This window comes from Corvus brachyrhynchos, unplaced genomic scaffold (genome assembly GCF_000691975.1).
Source record: "Corvus brachyrhynchos isolate BGI_N302 unplaced genomic scaffold, ASM69197v1 scaffold249, whole genome shotgun sequence".
NCBI classification, from domain to species: Eukaryota; Metazoa; Chordata; class Aves; order Passeriformes; family Corvidae; genus Corvus; species Corvus brachyrhynchos.
The window spans coordinates 649,750-672,375 of NW_008240226.1; the positions used below are offsets into that span (position 1 = coordinate 649,750).

Genomic DNA, 22,626 nt, shown 5'->3' on the forward strand with positions numbered 1-22,626 from the left:
AAAATGTGGAATAAAAATCTCATGTGTCCACTCCTTAGTGTCAGAACCAGGGAAACGCAGAAAAATTATACTTTATATGTTCATTGGTTTACAGGAGGATTAGAATTTATGACTCCTAGCTGTATATTCAGAATCTGCAGACAAGTTGTTTGTTTTCCAGAACTTTCTATGAACATAGTTATGAATTAGAAAATCCAAGAGTGTTTTGATACTATATTCCTGACTGAAAAACATTTATTTGAGGTGATTCATACTTCAAGAATAATGTCATTTTTAAACCATCTTTCCAATGTTCTTTTTAAAAATCTTACCTTCTCCATGTATTCTGTATTCCCACATGTCACTGAGTCCAGTCATACAAATGAAAGTCAATGGATGTGCTCTGGTTAAATATTCAGGAATAGTGATAGAGAAACCCTCATTGTGGTCCCATCTACAGGGCAGTAGGTTTTTAAGGCACTTGACACTTGACAAAGGACTTGTTCTCATCACTTCAGCAATTACACATTCCATGCTGCAAGCAGTCCTAAAACTGAGCTTCTTTGGAGCATTTAAAACAGGCAGGAGCAGGTTTGCCAAGTACCTTTCATTTTGTCCAAAATGCATTAGGCTGCTTCCGAATATTAGTTTAATGATCTAGACTGGCAAAACTGCTAATGGATCAGAGTAGGTGCTCTTGAGGAAGTTAGTAAAATGTTCTTAAATGCCATATCATGTCTGTCTTTTCTCTCACTGGAGCAATTTCTGAAGACAGGCACTTATGATTGCTTTGAATCTTTCATCTTTCCAATGTATGCATAACAAACAAATAACTAGATAAAGGATAGTTTGCCTGAAGTTACTTAATCTTTCATAATATCATTAATCAGCACATATAACAGATCTTTTCAGCTTAGACAGCAAAGAGACAAGCCTCTCTCAAAAACAGCTTCATCTGTAGCCAGGTTTCAGGAGATGCTTTCAAGGTAGTTTCTCTGCCTGTCTGAGAAAACAACTGATGTGTAAAGTGAAATGAAAAATTACAAGCCATTTCAGAATGGGAAAAGTTGCAAAGAAGTAAATATTTTTTATTTCTCCTTGCCTATTTTGAAGCCAATATAGTAATAATGCTTAGTTAAATATAAAGATTTATAGAGAAATGTCCATGAGGAATTGTATTTAAATATACCTAAACTATTAACCTGTAAAATTGCAAGGGTAAAACTATTGCCAGTACATCATAAAGGTGAATCTAAGACTGTAACGATTAGCAAGGCAGAGCCCTCCTGAGAGTTCTCATACAAATGTTGTTTGGCAGTAGGTATCCTTGCAGTGTGCTGCTTTCAATTGTCACACATGCTTTGGCTCACCAGCTAGTGAGTGCCATCCCAAGGAGCATTTCTGCTACTGCTGCATGTTCATTAAAAGCGATACTTTAAACTAAAATCGTGTGGGCCTTGTCAAAGCTGAAGAGAAGTCAGACTCAAATTAAGAAAACTAAAGTCAGAGTCAAAGCAATAAAACTAAAATCCAGTCACAGCTTTTAAAGGCGAGTTCCCGTTCTCTTTCCAGCCAGTTTTGAAAGTGGCTACCTGATCAGTTAATTTATGGATCTCAGATATACAATAGACTTCCAAGAAACAAATAACTAACAGATCTGTAGTTATTTCTAGCACCACTATATCTAGAAGTATCCATTTGTTGGAAGGAATTGAAAGATTTGCTCTTAAATTTTTGCTGTTATAACCATAAACTATTCAGTTCCAGTACATCTGTGCACAGTGACCAAACTGGTAATATGGAATCATGCTTTGTTTAAGATGCACATTAAGCTTAACATGAACACTCTGACTTGCATATGTTACACCAAGTCCCTCCTTCTCTTGAAAAGCAGTGTTCCATTGGTCTTCATCAAGATTTTCAGGAAAGAACTTACAGGCTGTGATAGTCAGAGTCAATAGTAATCATTCCAACTTTCCTGACAAAGTAGCAAGCCTGCATGTTTAAGGAGGTCAGAAAATATGGTTCCCTCTCATTTTAAGACTCCTATGTAAATAAAAATTTCTGAAGTCACAATTATATTTTTTCTGTGACTGTCATAGAAAATGTTGTTGTTGAAGGTATAATAAGCTGTTGCTACTCTGCAGCTCATACTGTTTGTAGATATGTACGCTTAAGAAGCTGTATAAAGATAAAGTTATCTAATGCTCTGGAATAAGAACCTGTATTAATTAGATAAAAATTGATGCAAATAAATTAAGTGAAGACATTTATACCTTCTATTTCTACTTTAATATCTTCCATTTGTGGTCTGTTTATGCTGTGTGTTTTTTGGTTTTTTTATTAGAAGACAACAATGGATGGTCGCTGCAATTTGATAAACATTATACAAAGGACAAATACAATAAACTGAAATCTCTGTATGCATTTCAGACAAAGACACCTGAGTGCTGTAAGTAATTACAGATATTATTTGAGTGGTTATTAATGATGATTCCTAGAAAGAAATATAGAGCAAATATATGTTTATCAGGAAATTTAGTGCATTTTCACTTGCAGTAAAACAGAATTAATATCTCAAATTAACAAATGTTATTTTGAAGTTAATTTCAATTCCATTAAGGATGATTCATTTTCTGTAAGAGAAGTGTCAAACATACTGCAATTAGCATATGCCAGTTAGGAGGGTAATATAAATGTTTATCTATATATGCTGATACCGCTGGAAAGAACATGGAACAGGCATATATTTTGGAGTGAAATGAAGGCAACATTCCTCCCGGTTCACTTCTTTAAACACCAAATGAAATTTACAAACCCCCTCCACTTATGCAGGTCTTTGTACAGAGTTTTTGATTCTGCTGGCTACTATGATGATCAAAGACTCCCATTCTTGACCCATTTTCACCCATAGAATTGTGCTCCTTCTAGTAATATAAGAGTGCTGAATAATCTAAGGAAGCACTGCAAAAAACCCATGCCAGTTTCCTGTATATCATGCCTAAGGTTCAAGAGCTTTCACAAGCTCTTTCACTGAGGTAATATGATTTTTTGTGTCCCTTTATATTTATTGTTAGATTCCTCCCAGGTCTAAATCACTTTTGTAAAACCATGTGCCTTAATTGTGTTTAACAGAGCCTGCTATGTCTGTCTTTGTGCTCGTTGTTCTTTTATACCGTATTTCTTTTCTCCACGTCCCATCACACCGCACATTCCACCTTTTGCCCCAAGTGCTTGTTCTCTTGCAGTGGCTGGTGATGTGCCAGCAGAGTGTACCTGCCAAGGGCTGGAGATCTTCTGTGATGATGCCAAATTACGTGCTGTCCCATCAGTCTCTTCAAACATAACCATAATGTAAGTAGAGAAGTAACACGGTCTCTTGCTCTGTTCGGGTTTGACTGTCAATCCTCCAATCTTTTCACAACTACAGCCTTATAATTATGATCAGCTGATGCTTGGGAAGCACTGTGTCTCTCTGTTAACAAGTACTTTAACATCTTAAGTACAGATTTTCCTTACATAAAAGTGGAGAAAAGAAATTAAGAAACCAAAATCTCTGTGAACTGATCATTTCATGCTTGTAACAGTGACTTGAGCTACAAAGAGTTTCAGTATACCTAAGGAAATCTACAAAAGAAATGCTTCCTTTTAAGACGCAATGCTTAGAACCTGTTTCTTATTCTATGATCCTGCCAATATTCCTAGTCTGTGTTCTTTATAAAGCCAGTAACCTTGAACTCAGTGGGACGCCCTGCTGGAGCAAATCTATTTAGTTCTCATTTGATGTCTCTGAATATGCTGTTATTTCAAGGGACTTAATGTGGGCTGAGTCATCATGCAGATAGGTATGAGTAAGCCAAACTTTTTTTTAAGAGACCGGAATATGGTTGATGTGTACTTGATTTTCACATTGCTGTTTGAGAAGCAGTTTTAGGTGTGGTGAGCAGGGAGCAGCATCCCGTGTCCTTACCTGAGGATCTCATCTGTAGATCAGGGTTACGGATCTTTCCATATGGTACCAGTCTCACACGTAGCTGAAGTTCCCCTTGCTGGGTCCACGGTCAAATACTGCAACTCTTCATGATGAAAAGTGATGTGGAATGTCAAATATCTATTTAAACTGGCTGCTGGCTCAGGGTCAACAGAGAGTTCAACAATACTGACCCAGCTGTAGCTGTAGAAAAAGCAGTGAGTAAGTTCAGCTGGCTTTCAGGCTAAATTCTCTTCTAATCAAACCATGTCCTGAAGAAATTTTGTTCTTGACAGGACACTTGAGTGTCCCCAATGGAGTTGGGACATAGGGATGCATGAACTGGGACATAAGCTTCATCTGCATTTGAGGTTTGAAATAAATCTGTAGTTTATACTCAGATCTTTTTAATTTTTAGGTTTAACAATTATTTTGCCCATTTTTCTGGGGACATGGGGTTTTTCTTACTATAATGTATTTTTCTTACTGTTTGAATAGATACAAATACACAGACAAACAAAAGTAGCACATTCAGGTGGTTTCATGCTGTTTTCGTTACTTAGCAGTGTGAGAGCTGCCCTTATTAAATAACAAAAGCACTGTAGGCACCTTGGACAGTAGTTTTACTGTGTGCATTCATTCCTACAGGTCTCTTCAGAGGAATCTGCTAAGGAAACTTTCTGCTGATGTTTTCAAGAAATACCAAGATCTTAAAAATCTGTAAGGGAGTGCTGTAACATAAAATACCTACCTAGTGCCTTAAATATTCATCCTTTCCTTCTCCCATATGTACACACAGAGAGTTAACATTTAAGTAACAAAAGTCTGGTTTGTCTCACCCTTTGCTACCTCGTGTGTACCCTGTTTGGCTCAAGTACTTTGATTTGACGTCTGTGTTTTTGCAAAACCATACTTTCTGCATATTTAATGGGTTTTGTTTATAAACTGGTTTATACCAGAAAAATGCTAAACTTTAATTTTGTCTGAAGGATGTTGCATTTATAATAAACAGTAAAATGCCAAAATAAATTTAAGTAACTTAATCAATTTATTCTGGAAACAAAGTTTGGAAACACAGACTTCCCATTATCATGGGAAGCTCACTCCCATGGCACGTGGTTTTACTCCTAATTATGTCTGGTACTGATTTGATAATGCCCAATGGGTCAAATTATTATGGCAATACAATACTGTCTTATGTTTTCCAGAGTGTAACATATATGCTGCTCAAAAATCATAGCCTTTAACAAGTTTTCTTGATATTGAAGTAGTGAAATTAAGAAGCAGGGCTTCTATGTCACCAATTTAAAATGTTCTCTAATGGGAAATTCCTGCACTGCAGCACCATCTTGCGTTCTGAAAGCTAAGTCCCATTATGTCCCTTAAAGTCTTGAAAGGTTAAGTGTTCACTAAAAGAAATACATCCATACCTATCTGTACAAAATGTTTGTTTGTAATATCGACTTCACACCCTTCTGAGAGATAACTTTACATTTTCCAAAAGGTCTTGAGCAGTGTTTGACAGAAGCCCATTTTGTAAAAGCCAAAGTCAGATTTCTTATTGCTGTTTGTCAGGAATGCACCTAGATGCTTCATTAAGTGTAATTTAATTAAAGGACTTAAGTTTAAATATTATTCAGAGAATTACATTGTAACACTTGAAAATTATTTGAAAAGGATTTAATATTTGCAGTTGATAATATTTTTTTCAACTCATTATTTCATCAAAATAGATTTTAAAAGAATTTAAAAAATAGATACAGAAGATTAGTAAGATTTGCTTTACCTTTTTATTATATTATCTTTAAAATGTAGCATCTTGAGAACTCTCTGACATTAAAAACGGAAAATTCAAAAATTATTTTAATTTGACATTTACTGTGCAAAATTTTGCTTGTAGCAGAGATCTGGGTAAACACAGAGATCAGGTCACAGAGGTGAGAACTGCACGGTTAGGACCTAATCAAGGATTTCACAAAGAATTACTCCATTGTTCATCTCTGGCAAGGCAAGCATCCACTTGAATGATTTCTGTAATTTTGCTCTTTGTATGAATTCCTTTAAACACAACTGCAGTCTTTGCAGCTATAGCTGTGAAATGGTTGTTGTCAAATTCAAGGTGTAATAACTTTGACAGCTTCTTTTAAAGCATCAAATGTGCATTCAGTTTAGCCGATAGATTTTAATTGGTTACTTATGTTTGCTTTAACTTTGCTTGTTTAGAGAATAAATTGTTTTGGGTTTGTATCTTCTTAGGTATCTTCAGAATAATAAAATCAGAGTCATATCTGAACGTGCTTTTAAAGGTTTATACAACCTGACAAAACTGTAAGTACTGCTTTTAAAATACTGAAGTATTCAGTAGCAGCAGTCAGAGCTCTGACAGTCACTAAGGATGTGTCTCTCTATTTGATTCCATATTATGAACTTCCAAAACTTTAATTCAATGGTTGAATTGAGAAAGCAAAGACAGATTATGAGCTCTATGTGCAAGCTTATCTGGCAGGACAGTACTTTGAAAAGACAAGCTGGCTCCATACTTCAGCTATTGCCCAAATCCTCAGAATGGAAGAAGGAGACAGTATGGTACCCTGCAGAAAGCCAAAGAAAATGAAGAAGGAATAAAATGAAAGTGAGAGCTTGTGGTGGATGAAAACTCTTTAAGACTGTGTTTTGGTTCACAAAAGCAATTCAAAATAACCAGTATGGGTGATGAAAGGAACACTTTTTTTCTTTATTGTGCAGCAACTTTTTGAAAGGTGCTTCTAACTTTTAAGGGAAACGCTCAGTGAAAGAGACAACACATAAATTGCACTGTTTGGTTCAGAATTTTTACTGCAATGTTTTCAAAAGGAAAGTTTTTAAAAGTTGTACCTCTTATTCTTTCCATCATACAAATGCCGTTGATTATCTGTTATTACAGCTGCTGTTATTATCTTCCCAGACCATTTATAGTAGCCCTCCCCATTCATTTTCAGCCTTTCTTTTTCCGTTATTCTGGTATCTACATTTATGACTAATATCCTTAACAAAGACTGAATGGGATCCTGGGAACTTTCATGGAACAAATCACTCCACAGAAGGAAACTGGAAAGAGACTAAAATATGACACAGTGAAAATATTTAGCTGGCTGTGCTTTCTTATAGATAAGACAAAGTGCTCTACATAATTGCTCTTAAAATTCTTACTAGAGAGAGTCCTGCCTTGCTCTCAAAGGCATGAAAATTACATAGTCAAAAATAATAATTATTAAAAAAATAGGAGTATTCTGATAAATTATCAAGGAAGAAATAGTCTTAAAACTCATTTTCATGCATCTGCCGCTAATTAATCATTCCATTCATTCATCTTTGTTTTAGATACCTGAGTAACAACAAGATAACAAATTTGGAGCCTTTTGTCTTTGCAGACCTCCACAGACTTGAATGGCTGTATGTTGTTTTCATATTTTTATGTTTATTTACTCAATAAATAATTAATTTTAAAAGTAATACATAAATATTTCGATTGCTTTCATTTTTGTGCATAGCTTTACTTTACACGTGTTAATAACTAAGGAACTCCTGTAACGCTGTGCTAGATAAAAATGCAATTGGTTTTGATGAGAGCAGAAAATAGTTCTTGAGCCTTAGTGGCTTCAATGGTTGATGACTTATAACAATAATAAATAATGTTTATTAGTAATTACTTGTTTCAAATGAATACATTAAATAACCTAACTACTATAAAACAGTAGATAGGTATTTTTGGGGCAGGTCTTTTCCTGTAAATAGTGCTTAAAATGTCCAGACAAAATTACTGTCAAAACCTGAAATATTGGTTTATTACTGCTTTTCAGACAGATTTTGACTAAGTAAAGTTATTAAAAATAAGCAAATAACACATCGTACGTTCTTCTGCATGTTTGAGACTGTTGGATTGCCACAGAATACTGTTAGATTGTGCTGCTTTGTTTTTTCTGAGAATCCATTCAAAATGTCTTGATCAAAGGATTTAAAATCCTCAAAGGAAAACACTTTTTCTAAGTTGAAAGTAATGATGTTTTCTAAGTTACTTTTTTTAAATTAAATTCTTCTGAAAGGAAATTAATTCAATTAATATCTTAACCTGTCAAGGAATAATGTGTTAATTTTTTTAAGTAGTTTGACTGGACTTTTGAAGAAATTCACTGCAAAGCTTGTTACTTTTTATTATCTCTTTAAGACTGAAGTCAATTATCAATCTGATACATATTTTGCTGTAATTTATAGGATAATTGAAAACAATAGGATAAATCGGATCTATCCATTAACATTCTATGGACTCAAATCCCTTATTCTTCTGTAAGTATGAAACAAGATAAAAAGTGTTACTTAAAAGAACAGAATAGGAAGGGCATATGCATATAAAAACCTTTTTACACCAACTCTTCTTGCTCACCCCAGAGTGCCGGCAGTAAACCTGCAGCTTTTCCTTACGCCAGGCAAAATGTGCTGGAGTAGGAGGATTTTGGCAGCAGTGGATATGCAGTGACTGGAAAAGTATAGGGAGAAGGGCGGGGAAAATGATAAAAGGTGTCACTGGGAGGGCAGTGTCGAGGCAGCAGCAGCACTGGGTTCCAGGTGTCCTCCAGAGCCGTGGAGTGACACGAGGGGGTCCCACAGTCCCTGCCCCTGGCAGCAGCACAGCCCCCATCCCCAAGACCTCTCTGTGGTCTGCCACTGCCCTCTCCAGCCCGAAAGATGAGGAACCCTCTTCCCCCGCATCCCAGAGGGAAACCTGCCTCCACATCCCACTTCACCCATCACCCAGAGAAGTTACATGTTCTGACTGAATAGTAGATTTATATTGGCTTGCTACATTTCATTTTAATAGCAGTGAAGTGGAGTAAACATCTTTCCTGATAATTAGCAAGCTAAGGATAAGATACTGCTGCACAGGATGCCACAGGGAAAATATGTGGAAGTTGAAGAAAATAATACTACTTTCAACACTATTCAAGATCTGAATTTTTTTTTTTCAGAAGTACATAAGAGACGTTAATTTTTTCTATAACTGTACAAATATAACCAGCTGTACTATTCCTCTTTTTTTTTTTCAGAGAGATGATGAATAATTCTCTTGCTCGTTTGCCTGATAAACCTCTTTGCCAATATATGCCAAGATTAAACTGGCTGTAAGTCCACCTTATTTCACTAGAATAATATTTTTTTTTTTGTCTTTGAATGGCACTTCCATGCCACTTTTTCTAATGGGGTGCTGGATCCTGCAGAGTGCCTGCTGGGTCACTGCAGGGCTAGTGGTCTGAAGCCATCAGTTAAGTGTGCAGAAGTATTACATGTCTGCCTCCCACTCTCTTCTGTGTAGGCAAGAAGTTCTGGTTGTATTTTTCTTCAATTACCTTAGAATAAGTGCCTATGTTTATTTTCAATGATTGATGGGGTTCTTTTATATCTCAGAGACCTTGAAGGCAACCATATCCATCATGTGAGAAATGCCACTTTCATCTCCTGCAGCACTCTAACTGTTCTGTAAGTAATGGGATATGCTAGCTAGCCAGAGTGAGATGTGCTTATACTGAACAGCCAAGTGATTCATTACAGCTAATATAAAAGTTGCCTGAGTATTATGGCTATTTATCTCTTGAGGATATTAAATTAAAATGTTTGAAGTGAGCACCACACAGAATAACCACTGTTTACATTTTATAGCAAAGTTCCGCATTGAAATATGTAACTAAACTTGACTGAAGAGATTTTGGTTGATACCAAGATTTAGAAATTTTCATTATAACCTTTTTCTTGGAGTCAAATATCTCATAATGAGAACCAGCAAACATACAAAACATATAGCTTGTTGCTTATTTTGATTGGCTGGTGGGTTGGCTGGCTCATCAATTTTAGAATTTTCTCCAAAGTTTCTTCAGTGATGATGTAACCATCTTCAGAAAATCCCTTCTACTTTTTGGTAGATTAGTAGGCTCCATGGTGTGTGTCACTTTCAATTTTTAACTCTTCTGCAGGACCCATACTCTTGGTTTTCTCTTAGTTCTTAAAATCCAGGTTGCTCATTTAAGGAATAAGCCCAGTGGCAGGTGCAATAAGGGTGAATGAAACGTTGCACAACCATGTGCCTGTGTCTGAGATATGGTTAGGTCACAAGCCTTCCAGGCCACTTAATCTTCCCTTTAATTGGCCCTCAGCCACTGTACACCAGCCTACCATGGGTCTATGTGTGTATATATATATACACATATATATGCAGAAGTACATGCGTGTATAGGATGTATAGGCAAAAAAAGTTATTTACCAAATAATAAAATGGCAAACCTCTAGATGCAATTAACTTGTTAATGGAATTGGGCAAATATTTGAAGATGCAGAGAACAGAGAACTTTTAAAGTTTATATAAAATCTTCTCTCCAAAATCAAATAGATATCAAGAAGAAGCAACATAAGTTTGTTTTATTCTTTCAGGGTGATGAGACGAAATAAAATCAGCTCCCTAAATGAAAACAGCTTTTCTTCTCTCCAGATGTTAGATGAATTGTGAGTAGATCTCTTCTCTTATTTGTACAAGTCACAGAGTTTTGTGATTTATATTGGAAATATCATTCATCATTAATTCTATTTCATGTAACATGCTCAGGAGATGGCATCCTTCCTTAGGGTGTTTTTTTAATATATATTGAATAGGGAAGAAATAGTCAATAAAGGACATAGCCTGTATCAGTCATAATGGGGCTTCTGCTCACAGGATCATTATGTTCCCTGAATAGAATAATATTATTTAACTTTGCATCACCACAGTTAGGTGCATGTGTGCCTTCAGTGTCTTTTAGACTAGTTTGGCAGTTTTGGTTGGACTGAGAATTTTACTCCTGTGTTGTTAGGATTTATGCATACTGAAAGTAAGGTGAAAGGCAGAGGCAAAAAACCAAGGCAAAGATGTGCTATTTAGCCCATGTGGAAGAATTCCCATCATGAAACAATATGTTTAATTAATTTCTAAGCTTCTACCGGCCAAAATAATGGTGTTTTACTTTCTTTTTGTTGGAAATAAAATAGCAATAAATTATGTATGTAATGGTATAACTAATGAGACAAAGAGAGATCTGATAAATCTAGCTTCTCACCTTGTTTTAACATCATTCTTTTATAGTTCAGGTTTCTGATAACATATAGAATAAATAATATCCTATTTGGCAAATAAAATTGTGTATACTGAAACTGCAAAACTATTCAGTAAAATTACTGTGTAGTAAGGACTTACTGTATCCTATCTGTTTCTGCAGAGACTTGGCTAGCAACAAGATTGAATCACTTCCTCCATACATATTTAAAGAACTAAAGGAGCTTTCACAACTGTAAGGATTCTTGGTTAATATTATATATAACTGTATATTTCTCATTTCATAGGATGCTTTCAGTCATATGTGCCAGGAAAGAGAAGAGCACATTTGTTTGTATGCATCATTTAAGTTCTGCCTAAAAAACACTTATGCCAAAAGCAATTCTATATAGCATTTTGTCCAGAATAATTTTGTAAAAGATGTGCATTTTCATGTCCCAAAAGACAGCATGTTCAAATTCTACCTTTTTCTAGATCTTGTTAATACACACAAAATGAGCTATGCTAGATATATATAATGAGAAATTAATAATTTGATGGGAATGTTTAATGTGATATCAGGATTCAACGCTAAAAACAGATCATAAACTCATAAGAGCATCAAACAGATGCCTTGTTTACAATTGTTTTGTTCCTGAAAGAGTTCCAAAAAAGCACAAGGTAATATAAAACCAGACAGTTTCGCTTTTTCCCATTACACATACATAGGCAAATTTTCAAATGCTGCTGTTGGAAAGTCCCAGTCTTTCTTGCATAATCTGAAAGAGACACTAGTCACAACATTGAAGATCTCTGGAGGAGAGGAGGTAGTACTCAAATACAGGAATAACTTATTTTGTGCATTTTCCAGCATTATTGGGATCCAACACGTACATTGGGGCAGCGAAGTGCGTACAGCTGCATTTATTGAGTTTGTGCATTTTAATTGCAATAAAGAAAAGTTATGTGGAGAAGTAAAAGGGGACGTACCTAGAAACACTCTTGCACAGAGTGGCAGCATATAATGCTATTTTTACATTCTAACTTGTCTCTGTCTCTTGAACTCACACCCAAAATCAAGTGTAATTTATTTCTAGATGCATGCAGTTCAGCTAGGTTCTTTTACTTAAAAAGACAGGTCTGGAGAGTTTAACAACTAAATATTTCTGTAGTCAAAACCTTTAGGCATCAGGCTGGGAGGGGCGGTTGTGTGTGTGTGTGTGTACATGGCAATAGCACACCTGTGAAGCATCTGATGATTCTTTCCACTGGCTTAGGAAGTTAAAAAACACTAAATGATTGTTACCATTTGTAGTTGTAACTGCCACGTGTACAAGTCCCTCCTACAGTACTAGTAAAGTAAATGGGTTATGTAGATTGCCTTTGGTTTTGGAACAAGCTGTAAGGAATGTGGCCAAAGTCACTTTTGTTTTATTTACAGGAACCTTTCTTACAACCCCATCAAGAAAATACAAATAGACCAGTTTGATTTTCTAATTAAACTCAAATCCCTGTAAGTATCAAGTTTTTATATTTTAGCTATATTTTCTTTCTGATTATGCACATCTCCCTCAGTAGGACATGGTCCAGAATTTGTTTTTTAAGAAATTGCTCCTGAAGAGTTTAGGGGGAGTTTTTGCAGGTGCACTAACACAGCAGCTCTAACTTGAATTCTGCCAGCAAAGCTCCTCCTAAAACTGTGAGACAGTGCAGCAACAATCTTGCAAATCTGAAATTATCCAGCAGTAGATTTAAGTACATCTTCACTGGTCACTTCACATCTGAGGTAACCAGCTTGGTGTAGAGCACAGCGTAGGCTCTTGTCAGACATCACTTCAAAATCATAGAATAGTTTGTTTTGGAAGTGAACTTTAAAATATAGTTCAACTCCCCTGCAATGGGCAGGGACATCTTCAACTAGATCATGTTGCTCAGAGCTCTGTCCAACCTGACCTGGAATGCTTCCAGGGATGAAGTATCTACCACCTCTCTGGACCACTTATGCCAGTGTTTCACCACCTCATCATAAAAAATTTCTTCCTAATATCTAGTCTAAATCTACAATTTTTTCGTTTTAAACCATCACCTCGTCTCCTATAGCAACAGGCCCCACTAAAAGTGGTTGTGGCGATTAAAAACCAGATGTTTCCTTGGACAGAAGTGCACTAGGAGTTTATGATCTGACCCGTGAGCTGTAGCCAGCAGTACACACACCTTTGTTGATCAGACCAGCTTTCTTACAGTGATTTAGCCTCCTGGCCAAATTCAGCTGAATTTGGTAAATGGCTAGTGAACTGAAAATACTAAATCTGTGTAATTGTCATGAAAATAAGCAGCTGAGAACAGAAAATAATAACCAATTACCTCCTTACAGTCAAACTAAAGCATGATTTTATCCATTTATCTATTATTTAACACCAAAGAACTCATACAACTCAGTGATCATGGCCTTCCATGTTTGTAGTTTAAAAAACTGTTAAATCTTGAGATAGATCTATAGGCAGCTGTATGTTGGCAGTTTGTAGAACACCAGTTCCCTCTTCATATGTCTGAAATAGTGAAAACAGTTGGGGAAAGCATTCCCCAGGATTCCTTGCAGCACTTAAATAAAACTAGCACATTTCCATGTTGGGGCTTTTTCATGTCTGCCAGCAAAACTGCCCACTAACCCACATCAACTAACCACTAAGTCTGTACTTTTCTCCATTTTTCCCTAAATGTGTTCAGAACTCACATGAGTATTACATTCAAAGCTTTGAACAATCATAAGGCTTCCCACAAGCAGAACCAAAGACCGGCTGCACCTCTAACCAGTGAATGGGATGGACTGGAAGGATACAGAACCTGAAGTTCTAAAAGAACATCTTACAGAGTTAAACCTTATAGGTCTGGCACTGCAGGGGAAACAATATTGCTGCTTTCTATATATATATATATAAATTTAAAATAAGGAATCCCACCTGTGTGTCAAAAGAAAGCCAGCATTTTCTCTCACATGCTGTATTCTGTGTCTCAACTTCCTGCTGCTCTTGACATAATGAAGACTGAGTTCCTGGGTTGGTTTGTTTGTCTAGTAAAGCACTCCCTTGGATAAAAGACAGAAGAGATATGTAAAAATATTACTACTAGAACAAGTTATTATTTCCCCAGAGATGATGAAAGAACATCAGTAGAATAGTAATTTGAAAGGGCGACATATTAATCAGAGATTCGTGAATTCTCATGACTGAGAGCAGCACTAAAAGAGTTGGTCATGCATCTGGATGAACAGTGAGTTTATTAAAACTATTTGCAATTCCTTTCATTCCACTTTAGACTTTACTCAGACTTTCTGAGTTTCAAACGGATGACAGATTAGATGCAATTAAAGTTTCAAAGGGATGACAGATTAGATGCAATTAAAGTTCTTCTCTAGTTTCCTAACCATAAAATCACAACTAAATGCTCATAAAATTTGGTTTTTTACTGCTGAGTTTCTGTGGCCTTTTACTGAGAATATACTTTTACAGCAGCTTGGAGGGTATTGAAATTGCAAACATCCAGAGGAGAATGTTCAGACCCCTGAGAAACCTTTCCCACATGTAAGTAGATTACTCTAGTTTGCTTTTTTTTGGTCTGAATTTTACAATTACGGAATACTGGATAATTGAAAACAAAGGTGTGGGAAAAGCAGCATGTACGCAGTTGTGGAATTTTGACAATTTTCAATTAATTTTTCTTCTTTCAGAATATGTTTTCTGAGTAGTTACTAGAGAGTTTTGATATTCTAACAACTAACCTAGAATGATCTCTTACCTGTTTCTCACAACCAGATATTTTAAGAAATTCCAGTACTGTGGGTATGCTCCTCACGTGCGCAGCTGTAAACCCAACACTGATGGAATTTCCTCCCTCGAGAATCTTTTAGCTAGCATCATACAGAGAGTGTTTGTCTGGGTTGTATCTGCCATCACCTGCTTTGGAAACATTTTTGTTATCTGCATGAGGCCCTATATCAGATCGGAGAATAAGCTGCACGCCATCTCCATAATGTCTCTCTGCTGTGAGTACTCCATGCCTAGAAAAAGATCTTTTTAGTCTGCTTGTAGTGTGTGTGATATTTGTTATTATAGTACAGTGACATATTTCCAGCATTGAATTAACTGTACTTTCTTGATGTTGCAAATGACAATACAAAATGCTCTGCCCTATATACCAGGCGGTGTCATTAAATGCTGCCTTTGGCAGGTGGTGTATTCCAAAGGTTTCATGTTTGATTTTCATGCTGTGGGAATTCTGTCAAATTCCCACTTTCTTCAGCAAGAAGAAATAAAATTCCAATATTTCAAATTCCCACAAACCTCTATTTTACCATGCATTTGTCAGTAAGTAGCAATATCTGCATGTAATTATTGTGTTCAAAAGGTCTATTTTTTGCACAAGCAAAAGGTTGCTTATGCAAATATATAAAATTAATCTATCCTAGCTCCCCAATATTAGGAATTGGGGTGGTTTTTTTTCATTTTAGTCCTGAAAGCAAGACAAGTTTATGGATGAACTACTTGGCAGTACAGTCACTACAATCCAGAGTCTCTCAATACAGGAGAGTCTATAAGTACTGCACAAACACAATTAGACGCATTTTGAAAGGTAGTTGTCAACCTTGTATAAAATTATTGCAACATTTCTAAATACATCATGTCACTGATTTTGAAACTTTATTTTTCCCATAGAAACAATCTGAACACTAGGCAAAATTCTTAGCAAAATAGCCAGGAAGCCTTCAGTTCTGTGTTGACAGGTCATCTTCTCTTACTAGTCTTAGTCTTGTCATAGACTAGACTAGCCTTTGCACATGAATTTTGAACTAGCATAAGGTGGAAAAAACAAACTTTGAATCCAGTGGATGGCCTATTGTTCCGGTTTGTCTTGGACCCCAAGACACCTATTCAAAGAAAATTATCTTAAGCCAAATGTTAATATAGAAATAAATAAAGAAATAAGACCTAATAAAAAAGGTTTGCAAGAATATTTCTATAAATACAGCTGTATCTTTTTCTATTTGCAAACAAATTTTACCAGGGCTTTAAAAAATGGAAACAGGTATGAAACATAGACTGTCAGTCCAAATGAAAAGGAAAAGCAAAAAACAAAAAAAGTTCTCTAAAATTTTACTGCCTTAATTGTAATTCATAATAGCATTCCAGATGCAATATTGATTTAATGTCTATGTATTAGCTAACTTGTAAGTATGTACTCATATATATATATATATATACATATATGTGTGTGTGCATGTGTATGTGTGTGTGTTTGTCTGTTTTCCAATATACATATACAGAGAGAACGGGAAATTCAGATGTGTAAATAATGATGTTGAGCACTGTGCCCACAGGTGCTGACTGTCTGATGGGAATATATTTATTTGTGATTGGAGCTTTTGATCTTAAATATCGTGGAGAATACAACAAGCACGCTCAGTTGTGGATGGACAGTATTCACTGTCAGTTGGTTGGATCGCTGGCTATTCTGTCTACAGAGGTGTCAGTCTTACTGTTGACTTATCTGACTTTGGAAAAATACATCTGCATAGTTTATCCTTTTAGGTGTTTGAAGCCCAGAAAATGCAGGACAATTTCCATTTTGGTTCTTATCTGGATAATCGGGTTTGCTGTTGCTTTTATCCCACTGAGCAATAAGGAATTTTTCAGGAACTACTATGGCACCAATGGCGTCTGTTTTCCTCTTCATTCAGAACAATCGGAAAGTTCAGGAAGTCAGATATATTCTGTTGTGATTTTCTTAGGTAAGTTGCATTTCTTCTTTATATACTATTAGAGCTACAAAAGAACCAAGATTCCAAACAAATAAGATAGCTGTGATGTTCACACCTCCTTGGATTTAGATGCTCCAGCAACCATTTAAAGACTATTTCCAGTATGAATATTTTACTGTATGAGATGTGTACCCCCCTATCTTAAAATGCATGAAGGACTGAGAAAGTAGAAACAAATTATTGACCATTATGTTCTTGAATTAACAGCCTTTGTTAGGGAAGTAGAGCAATAGTAAGACCAGAGAAATATTTGGTTTTAACCAGATAGCAGTCATTTGCCAGTTATCAGTGAATAAAATCAATACCTGAGTAGAGGCAAAAATTCAGTCTTCAGTTGAGGACAGACTCAGATTTTCTGGCCACTTAATTCCATGGGACTAAAAGTTTAGATGAAACATTCTTCTACCCAGACTGCAAATAGGTGATGTAGAATTGCTATTATGCTTTTAAATTATGATTAATTTTAACTTTTAAACAGGTGTAAACTTGGCAGCTTTTATCATCATTGTGTTTTCCTATGGGAGTATGTTCTACAGTGTTCACCAGACAGCTATTATGGCTACTGAAATTCGGAATCATATTAAAAAAGAGATGATCCTTGCTAAACGTTTTTTCTTCATTGTATTTACTGATGCACTATGTTGGATACCTATTTTTGTCTTGAAACTCCTTTCTTTACTTCGAGTAGAAATACCAGGTATGTCCTTTCTTTTGTGAGGCTGTTTCAACAGTGCCAGCATGAAGTGTTTCTTCTACTTCAGAAGAAAAAGAGTTTAATGAAATGAACTATATTGCTGAAATTAACTTCATGTTCCATATCTATATCTATGTACACACAATACAATGAACTATATAGTTTTGTTCTTTAATTGAACTATATTACTATAATCATCAAAGATTAGCCACCTTTGACTTACATAAAAAACTCCAAAGTTCAAATCATTCAAGTCTGTCTACATACGGTATCTATAAAGCATAGAAAATATACCTGAAAATCAAGGCTGAGTTGCATTGGCTTTTCTCATCTTACAACTTTTGCTAGTTCTATTGCCTAAACAACTCAGGACAATATAGTGTTTCCTATCTTGATTTAATAATGTACCTTATTCTGAAATAACTTTATTTTACAAGCTGGTATTTATAGTTCAAATCATTAAGTTACATAAAGCTCTGCTTATCTTCTTCATGCTGTGAGTATATTCCCATGTAAAAATAGTGTAACCTAAGAGATTAATATTGCACCTTAATTTTTTCCTTCACTTTTCAATACCAGTACATGCCAGAAAAAAGTCTCTTTGTGTGAGGCTTGTAAACCCTGTTAGAGAGGACATGTGAGTGTGAACAGATCAGCAACAGCAGATTCAGACTCAGTGTACAGATGTATGTCAAAATATTATGTTGGCAAGAAAATGTTTTAGCTCACACGATTTTGCCTTATGTGCTGACCAGAGGGTTGGGAGTGGAGCTTTTCAAAGTCTGGACTTGCTTTTCAAAGGTCTGGAAGTTACACTGGTTATGTCAAATATTCAGTTATTTTAAATCTTCTAAAATGCTTCTTCAAGAAGCTATCAAACCGCCTAAGATATTTGAAAGAAAATATTGCTACAAGTAGAAGCAGGTGGATTATAAGTCAGGAAACCTTGAAGAAATCTTGCTGAATCACAGGGTGATCTTGGATTCAGCAAATTAGTGTTCTGTGATAGATAAACCAGATTAAACAGTAATTACTCGTTTCATGAAACTACACATGACAGCTAGCTGCCTGCATTTACACAAGCTGTAAACCTCTTTTGATAGCTTTTGGTTTTTGTTGGTGATACCTTGTGACAGCTTTAGAACCTAGCACCTGCTTGTTTCCAAAACTGTAGCCAATATGATGAGAGTCAACAGGCATGTCTTGATACTGCAACAAAGTTGTAAAACTGGAGAGGGGCAAGGAGGGGTGTCAGGCAAGGAGAGTCGATGAAGTTTTTCGTGCCTCTTAGAACAGTTCTTTAACAGTTTTATAAGTCAAACAATGCAACAGAGGGCACCCACTGACATCTTTCAGCATTTTAATCCTGTTCCTTCTCCACCTGCCCCTCAGGTAACTTATCTCCCAAACAATAAAGGATGAGAAGGGGATGTTGTAAAAATGCACAGACTTACATAGGTGGACAGCGAACACAGAAACTCTTACCAACAGGAAAAGAAGGAATAAGGAGGATGTATACAATGCTCTTTTTCAGGGGAGGAATGGAGAAGTCCTGGTGCAGAACAGAAAACCAGCCTCTGAGGGGATACAGGGAATGGAGGATACTGTTTTGAAGGAGGACAGAACATCAGGGGTATCATTAGGACTGCATGTCATCAATCATGGGAAGAGGATAGGGAACAGACATCACAGGAAGAGACAGGGAGCAAAGCAGAGACAAAAAGTTTTGGGGCAAGAAAAAGGGGCTCAGCCAGAACAAGAAGTCTGTCAGGGCAAGTAGGAAGCTACGGCATAGAAAAGAGATATAACTGGAACTACTGAGAGAACAATGTCAGCTTTTGCAGGGAGTCCTGGAAATAGAGATAGGAGGCCATGCAAGTGTAACAGCAAGAAGAAAAAGAAAAGCACCTGTTGTGCCAGGAGCTCAGCCTAAGAGCACACAACCTCCCCCTCTCACCAAGAAGCTACGCTGTGTTGGCATCAAGTGCTTATGTTAACTAAAGAGTGCAAACACTGGAATGCATATTACAGCTGCCTTTCTTTTTCCCTCCCTAAGGTACCATAACTTCTTGGGTGGTGATTTTTATACTGCCAATAAATAGTGCTTTGAATCCTCTTCTCTACACTTTGACTACACGACCTTTCAAAGAAATGATTCACCAGGTTTGGTACAACTACAGGCAAAGAAGATCCAAAAGAGCTAAAGGCAGCCAGAAACCATATGGTCCATCATTCATTTGGGTAGAGATGTGGCCAATGCATGAAATCCCACCAAAGGTTACAAAGCCTGTGCTTTGTACAGACTCTTCGGATGCTTCAGTGACTACACAGTCAACCAGACTAAATTCATACACGTAATTCCATTTTGAACCCTCACGGTGACATCGGCACTGTTAACTTCACATCTGTGGGCTTACTGCTTTACAGCCACGAGGAAACTGAGGGAGGTGTGACATCAGGGCTCACGTGAACCACTGCAGGAAGAAGAGGGAGCCATGTGTCTGTTTGCAGGTAGAACTGGCATTTTACCATCTCACGGTAGTACCTGACATTTTGACAATTTATCCTAGATCTGAATGAGAAATCAGTTGTTTGGGGCTTTTTTCTTCCAGCAGCCCAGTGTGTGGAAAAAAAAAAAAAAAAAAAAAAAATTTATTGTCATTTGAAACATCTCACCCTGAAAGCAGATTGTTTCAAAATCATCTGTGTATGGAGAAGTGTGTGTGTGTGTGTGTGTGTGTGTTTATTTTCTTTTTCTTTTTTAAATTTCCCATTTCAACAGCTGATTTTTATTAAAATAATTAATTGGTTTCCTCATTAAGAAATATATTTCCTCCTCAAAGTTTCTGACTGGCTCTATTTAGGCTGCATCATCTTAAAAAGCTTAAAGGAGCAATAGCTGTAAGAAAAACATTTAAATTTCATAATTAGGTCAGTTAACTATATTTCTCAAAGACAAACAAGTGAGAATTGTATTCCTTTTATAAATTTACTATTTGACTCAAGTAAAAGCAATAGTGAAATTGTAATGATAGTTCTAATACAGCTGCCAGGTTGGACAAGGCCTTGATGAGCCTGGTCTACTGGGAGGGGTCCCTGCCCATGGCAGGGAGAGGCTGGGACTAGTTAATCTTTAAGATTCTAGTTCAGGCAGAATCAGAACTGTGGTGAAGAAAAAAATAAAAAAGGAGTGGTTTGGGGATTTTTTTTTTCCCAACTGAGTGTCCCCCAGCTTTAACTGGTAGAAGTTTCCCCCTTTAGAAGAGTATCTTACTCTGGAAAGACTGGACTGAGTATCCCATCATCTTGCTGCTGCTCTTTTCCTCACTTTTCTTAACGGGCTACCAGAGGTATCTCGCCACAGCTTGTACACTTCAACAAGTTCCAGTCTTAAGATGTCTCTCTGTGTAGCAGGGAGACAGTCAAACAGAAAATTATCAGTCTTAATAGGTGTCATGACATCTACATTTTAATCACTTTGGACATCTGACTGGATGCTTTAAAGTAATTTGAAAACCACAGCCATTCAGCACTTTTTGAAGCATTATTTTACTTCCCAGAATTACAAGGGTAAAAAACAGCTATCCCATCTGAAACAATCCCCTAGAGGCAGTTCCTTCACACATTCTTACTGAAGATAATCTTTTGTATTATGAATTATTACAACTTCCCTTCTTCTTTCAGTACCGTATTCAGTCTGATGGCCTAGAAGCCCAAAAAGGTAAAAAAATGCTTTCTTTTGCATTGATTTGAAACTATTTAAAATTAAGTTAAAAGATACTTCCAATGTTTGCACTTAACTTCTTAACAGTATAAGAAGTAGAATTTTGAAAAAGTGTGACTCACACTTCAACTGTTTACAGAACTTTGGATTATCTTGAAACTGAAGATTGTTTAGCATCTTGTTTCCACTACTGTATGTTCTACTGAAATAAAATATTATCTGCTGAACAAAATGACTTCTTTTCTAAGCTGTTTAGCAACATTTTGGGTTATGGGGGTTAAAAACAGCTGAGCAAAATCCTGCCAAGTGGATTGCCTTTAACCAGAGCAATGAGAACTCATTTCAATAGAACTTCCTTACTCTGAGGGGCCAAGCCCTCTCAAGGACTGTGACTGCATTTGATGAGATATGCCAGGATCCCTGACCTTGCCATTACTTGTTTTTCACTGAATTTCATTACAGTTATATTCAACATCACCTTTGTTTCCTTTAGTAACACAATAAGAGTCAATACTTCAGAATTTTTGCAACATCTTTATTGTTTTGATAAGCAAACTACAGTTGGTCTTTCTAAAAGTCCTACTAGTAAAAATAAGGCCGACTAATAAGTCACAGCAGAGTCATGTTCTCCTGCAGCCTGCCATTGCATTTCAGCATTACTATTTTTCACAGTGCCTGACAAAGGTACAGGAGTGTCAGTACAGCTATTTATTGCAGATCAGCAATCTTTCAGACCAAAAGGTTCTGTTAACAGTAAGCTCTAGACTATAAGACTAGTCATTGCATAAGGCAAAAATAAAAAACAGGACCAAATACTGAAAAAGCTCTGAAGTGCTTCCCCAGTGAGAGGAGAATACACGTCACAGATTCTTTTCTAACTAATGGAAGTTTTTACTTATAGTTCAAAATAATCCATCCTATCAGTGAACAATGCTGTTAAACTTCTACCCTGCAGAGATATATGGTCCATCATAAGGCACTTTATTACAACAAAAAGTAAAATTGTTTGCAGTAATAAAACATCTTGCGAAAAATCTGCAGCTTTACAGACATACGTTACAATACTGCTAAAAATAGTAAGGTTTGGGATATAGGATTTTTCTTAAAGCTCATAAATAAGCCACAACTTGACACATTATCCCATACTCAACGTGAAGAAAAAGTGTGCATAACAAAAAACTGAAGTTAGTTCAAATTTCTCTGGAGTTGGCAGGGTTTCTGCTGGTAACAGCTCTTAAAAAAGGAGGGCTGACAATTCTTCACCGTAGGACGCCACTTTCCTAGCAGTAATGAGTTCTGAACGTAGCACACATATTAACTTTGTATCTATCACGTTCGCACAGAAGAAAGAGTG

The 22,626-nt window shown here is 36.4% G+C and overlaps 1 protein-coding gene across 3 annotated transcripts in view; it reads left to right on the forward strand.

Annotated features, from left to right (window-relative positions):
- The window catches only part of RXFP1 (relaxin/insulin like family peptide receptor 1), a 65,123-nt gene extending 43,508 nt beyond the window's left edge, over positions 1-21,615 (forward strand). The window contains exons 3-18 of one of the 3 annotated variants that reach the window (XM_017745143.1): positions 2,327-2,431; positions 3,228-3,333; positions 4,598-4,669; positions 6,206-6,277; positions 7,310-7,381; positions 8,201-8,272; positions 9,031-9,105; positions 9,389-9,460; positions 10,406-10,477; positions 11,224-11,295; positions 12,481-12,552; positions 14,549-14,620; positions 14,852-15,081; positions 16,414-16,824; positions 17,333-17,551; positions 19,605-21,614. In XM_017745143.1, the coding sequence (XP_017600632.1) occupies positions 3,332-3,333; positions 4,598-4,669; positions 6,206-6,277; positions 7,310-7,381; positions 8,201-8,272; positions 9,031-9,105; positions 9,389-9,460; positions 10,406-10,477; positions 11,224-11,295; positions 12,481-12,552; positions 14,549-14,620; positions 14,852-15,081; positions 16,414-16,824; positions 17,333-17,551; positions 19,605-19,906 (1,887 nt within the window). In that variant the 5' untranslated portion in view covers positions 2,327-2,431; positions 3,228-3,331 and the 3' untranslated portion in view covers positions 19,907-21,614. Of the gene's footprint in view, positions 1-2,326; positions 2,432-3,227; positions 3,334-4,597; positions 4,670-6,205; positions 6,278-7,309; positions 7,382-8,200; positions 8,273-9,030; positions 9,106-9,388; positions 9,461-10,405; positions 10,478-11,223; positions 11,296-12,480; positions 12,553-14,548; positions 14,621-14,851; positions 15,082-16,413; positions 16,825-17,332; positions 17,552-19,604 lie in introns of all 3 variants that reach the window. The other 2 variants (XM_017745141.1, XM_017745142.1) reach the window with 2 other exon arrangements.
- Positions 21,616-22,626: the final 1,011 nt, after the last annotated feature.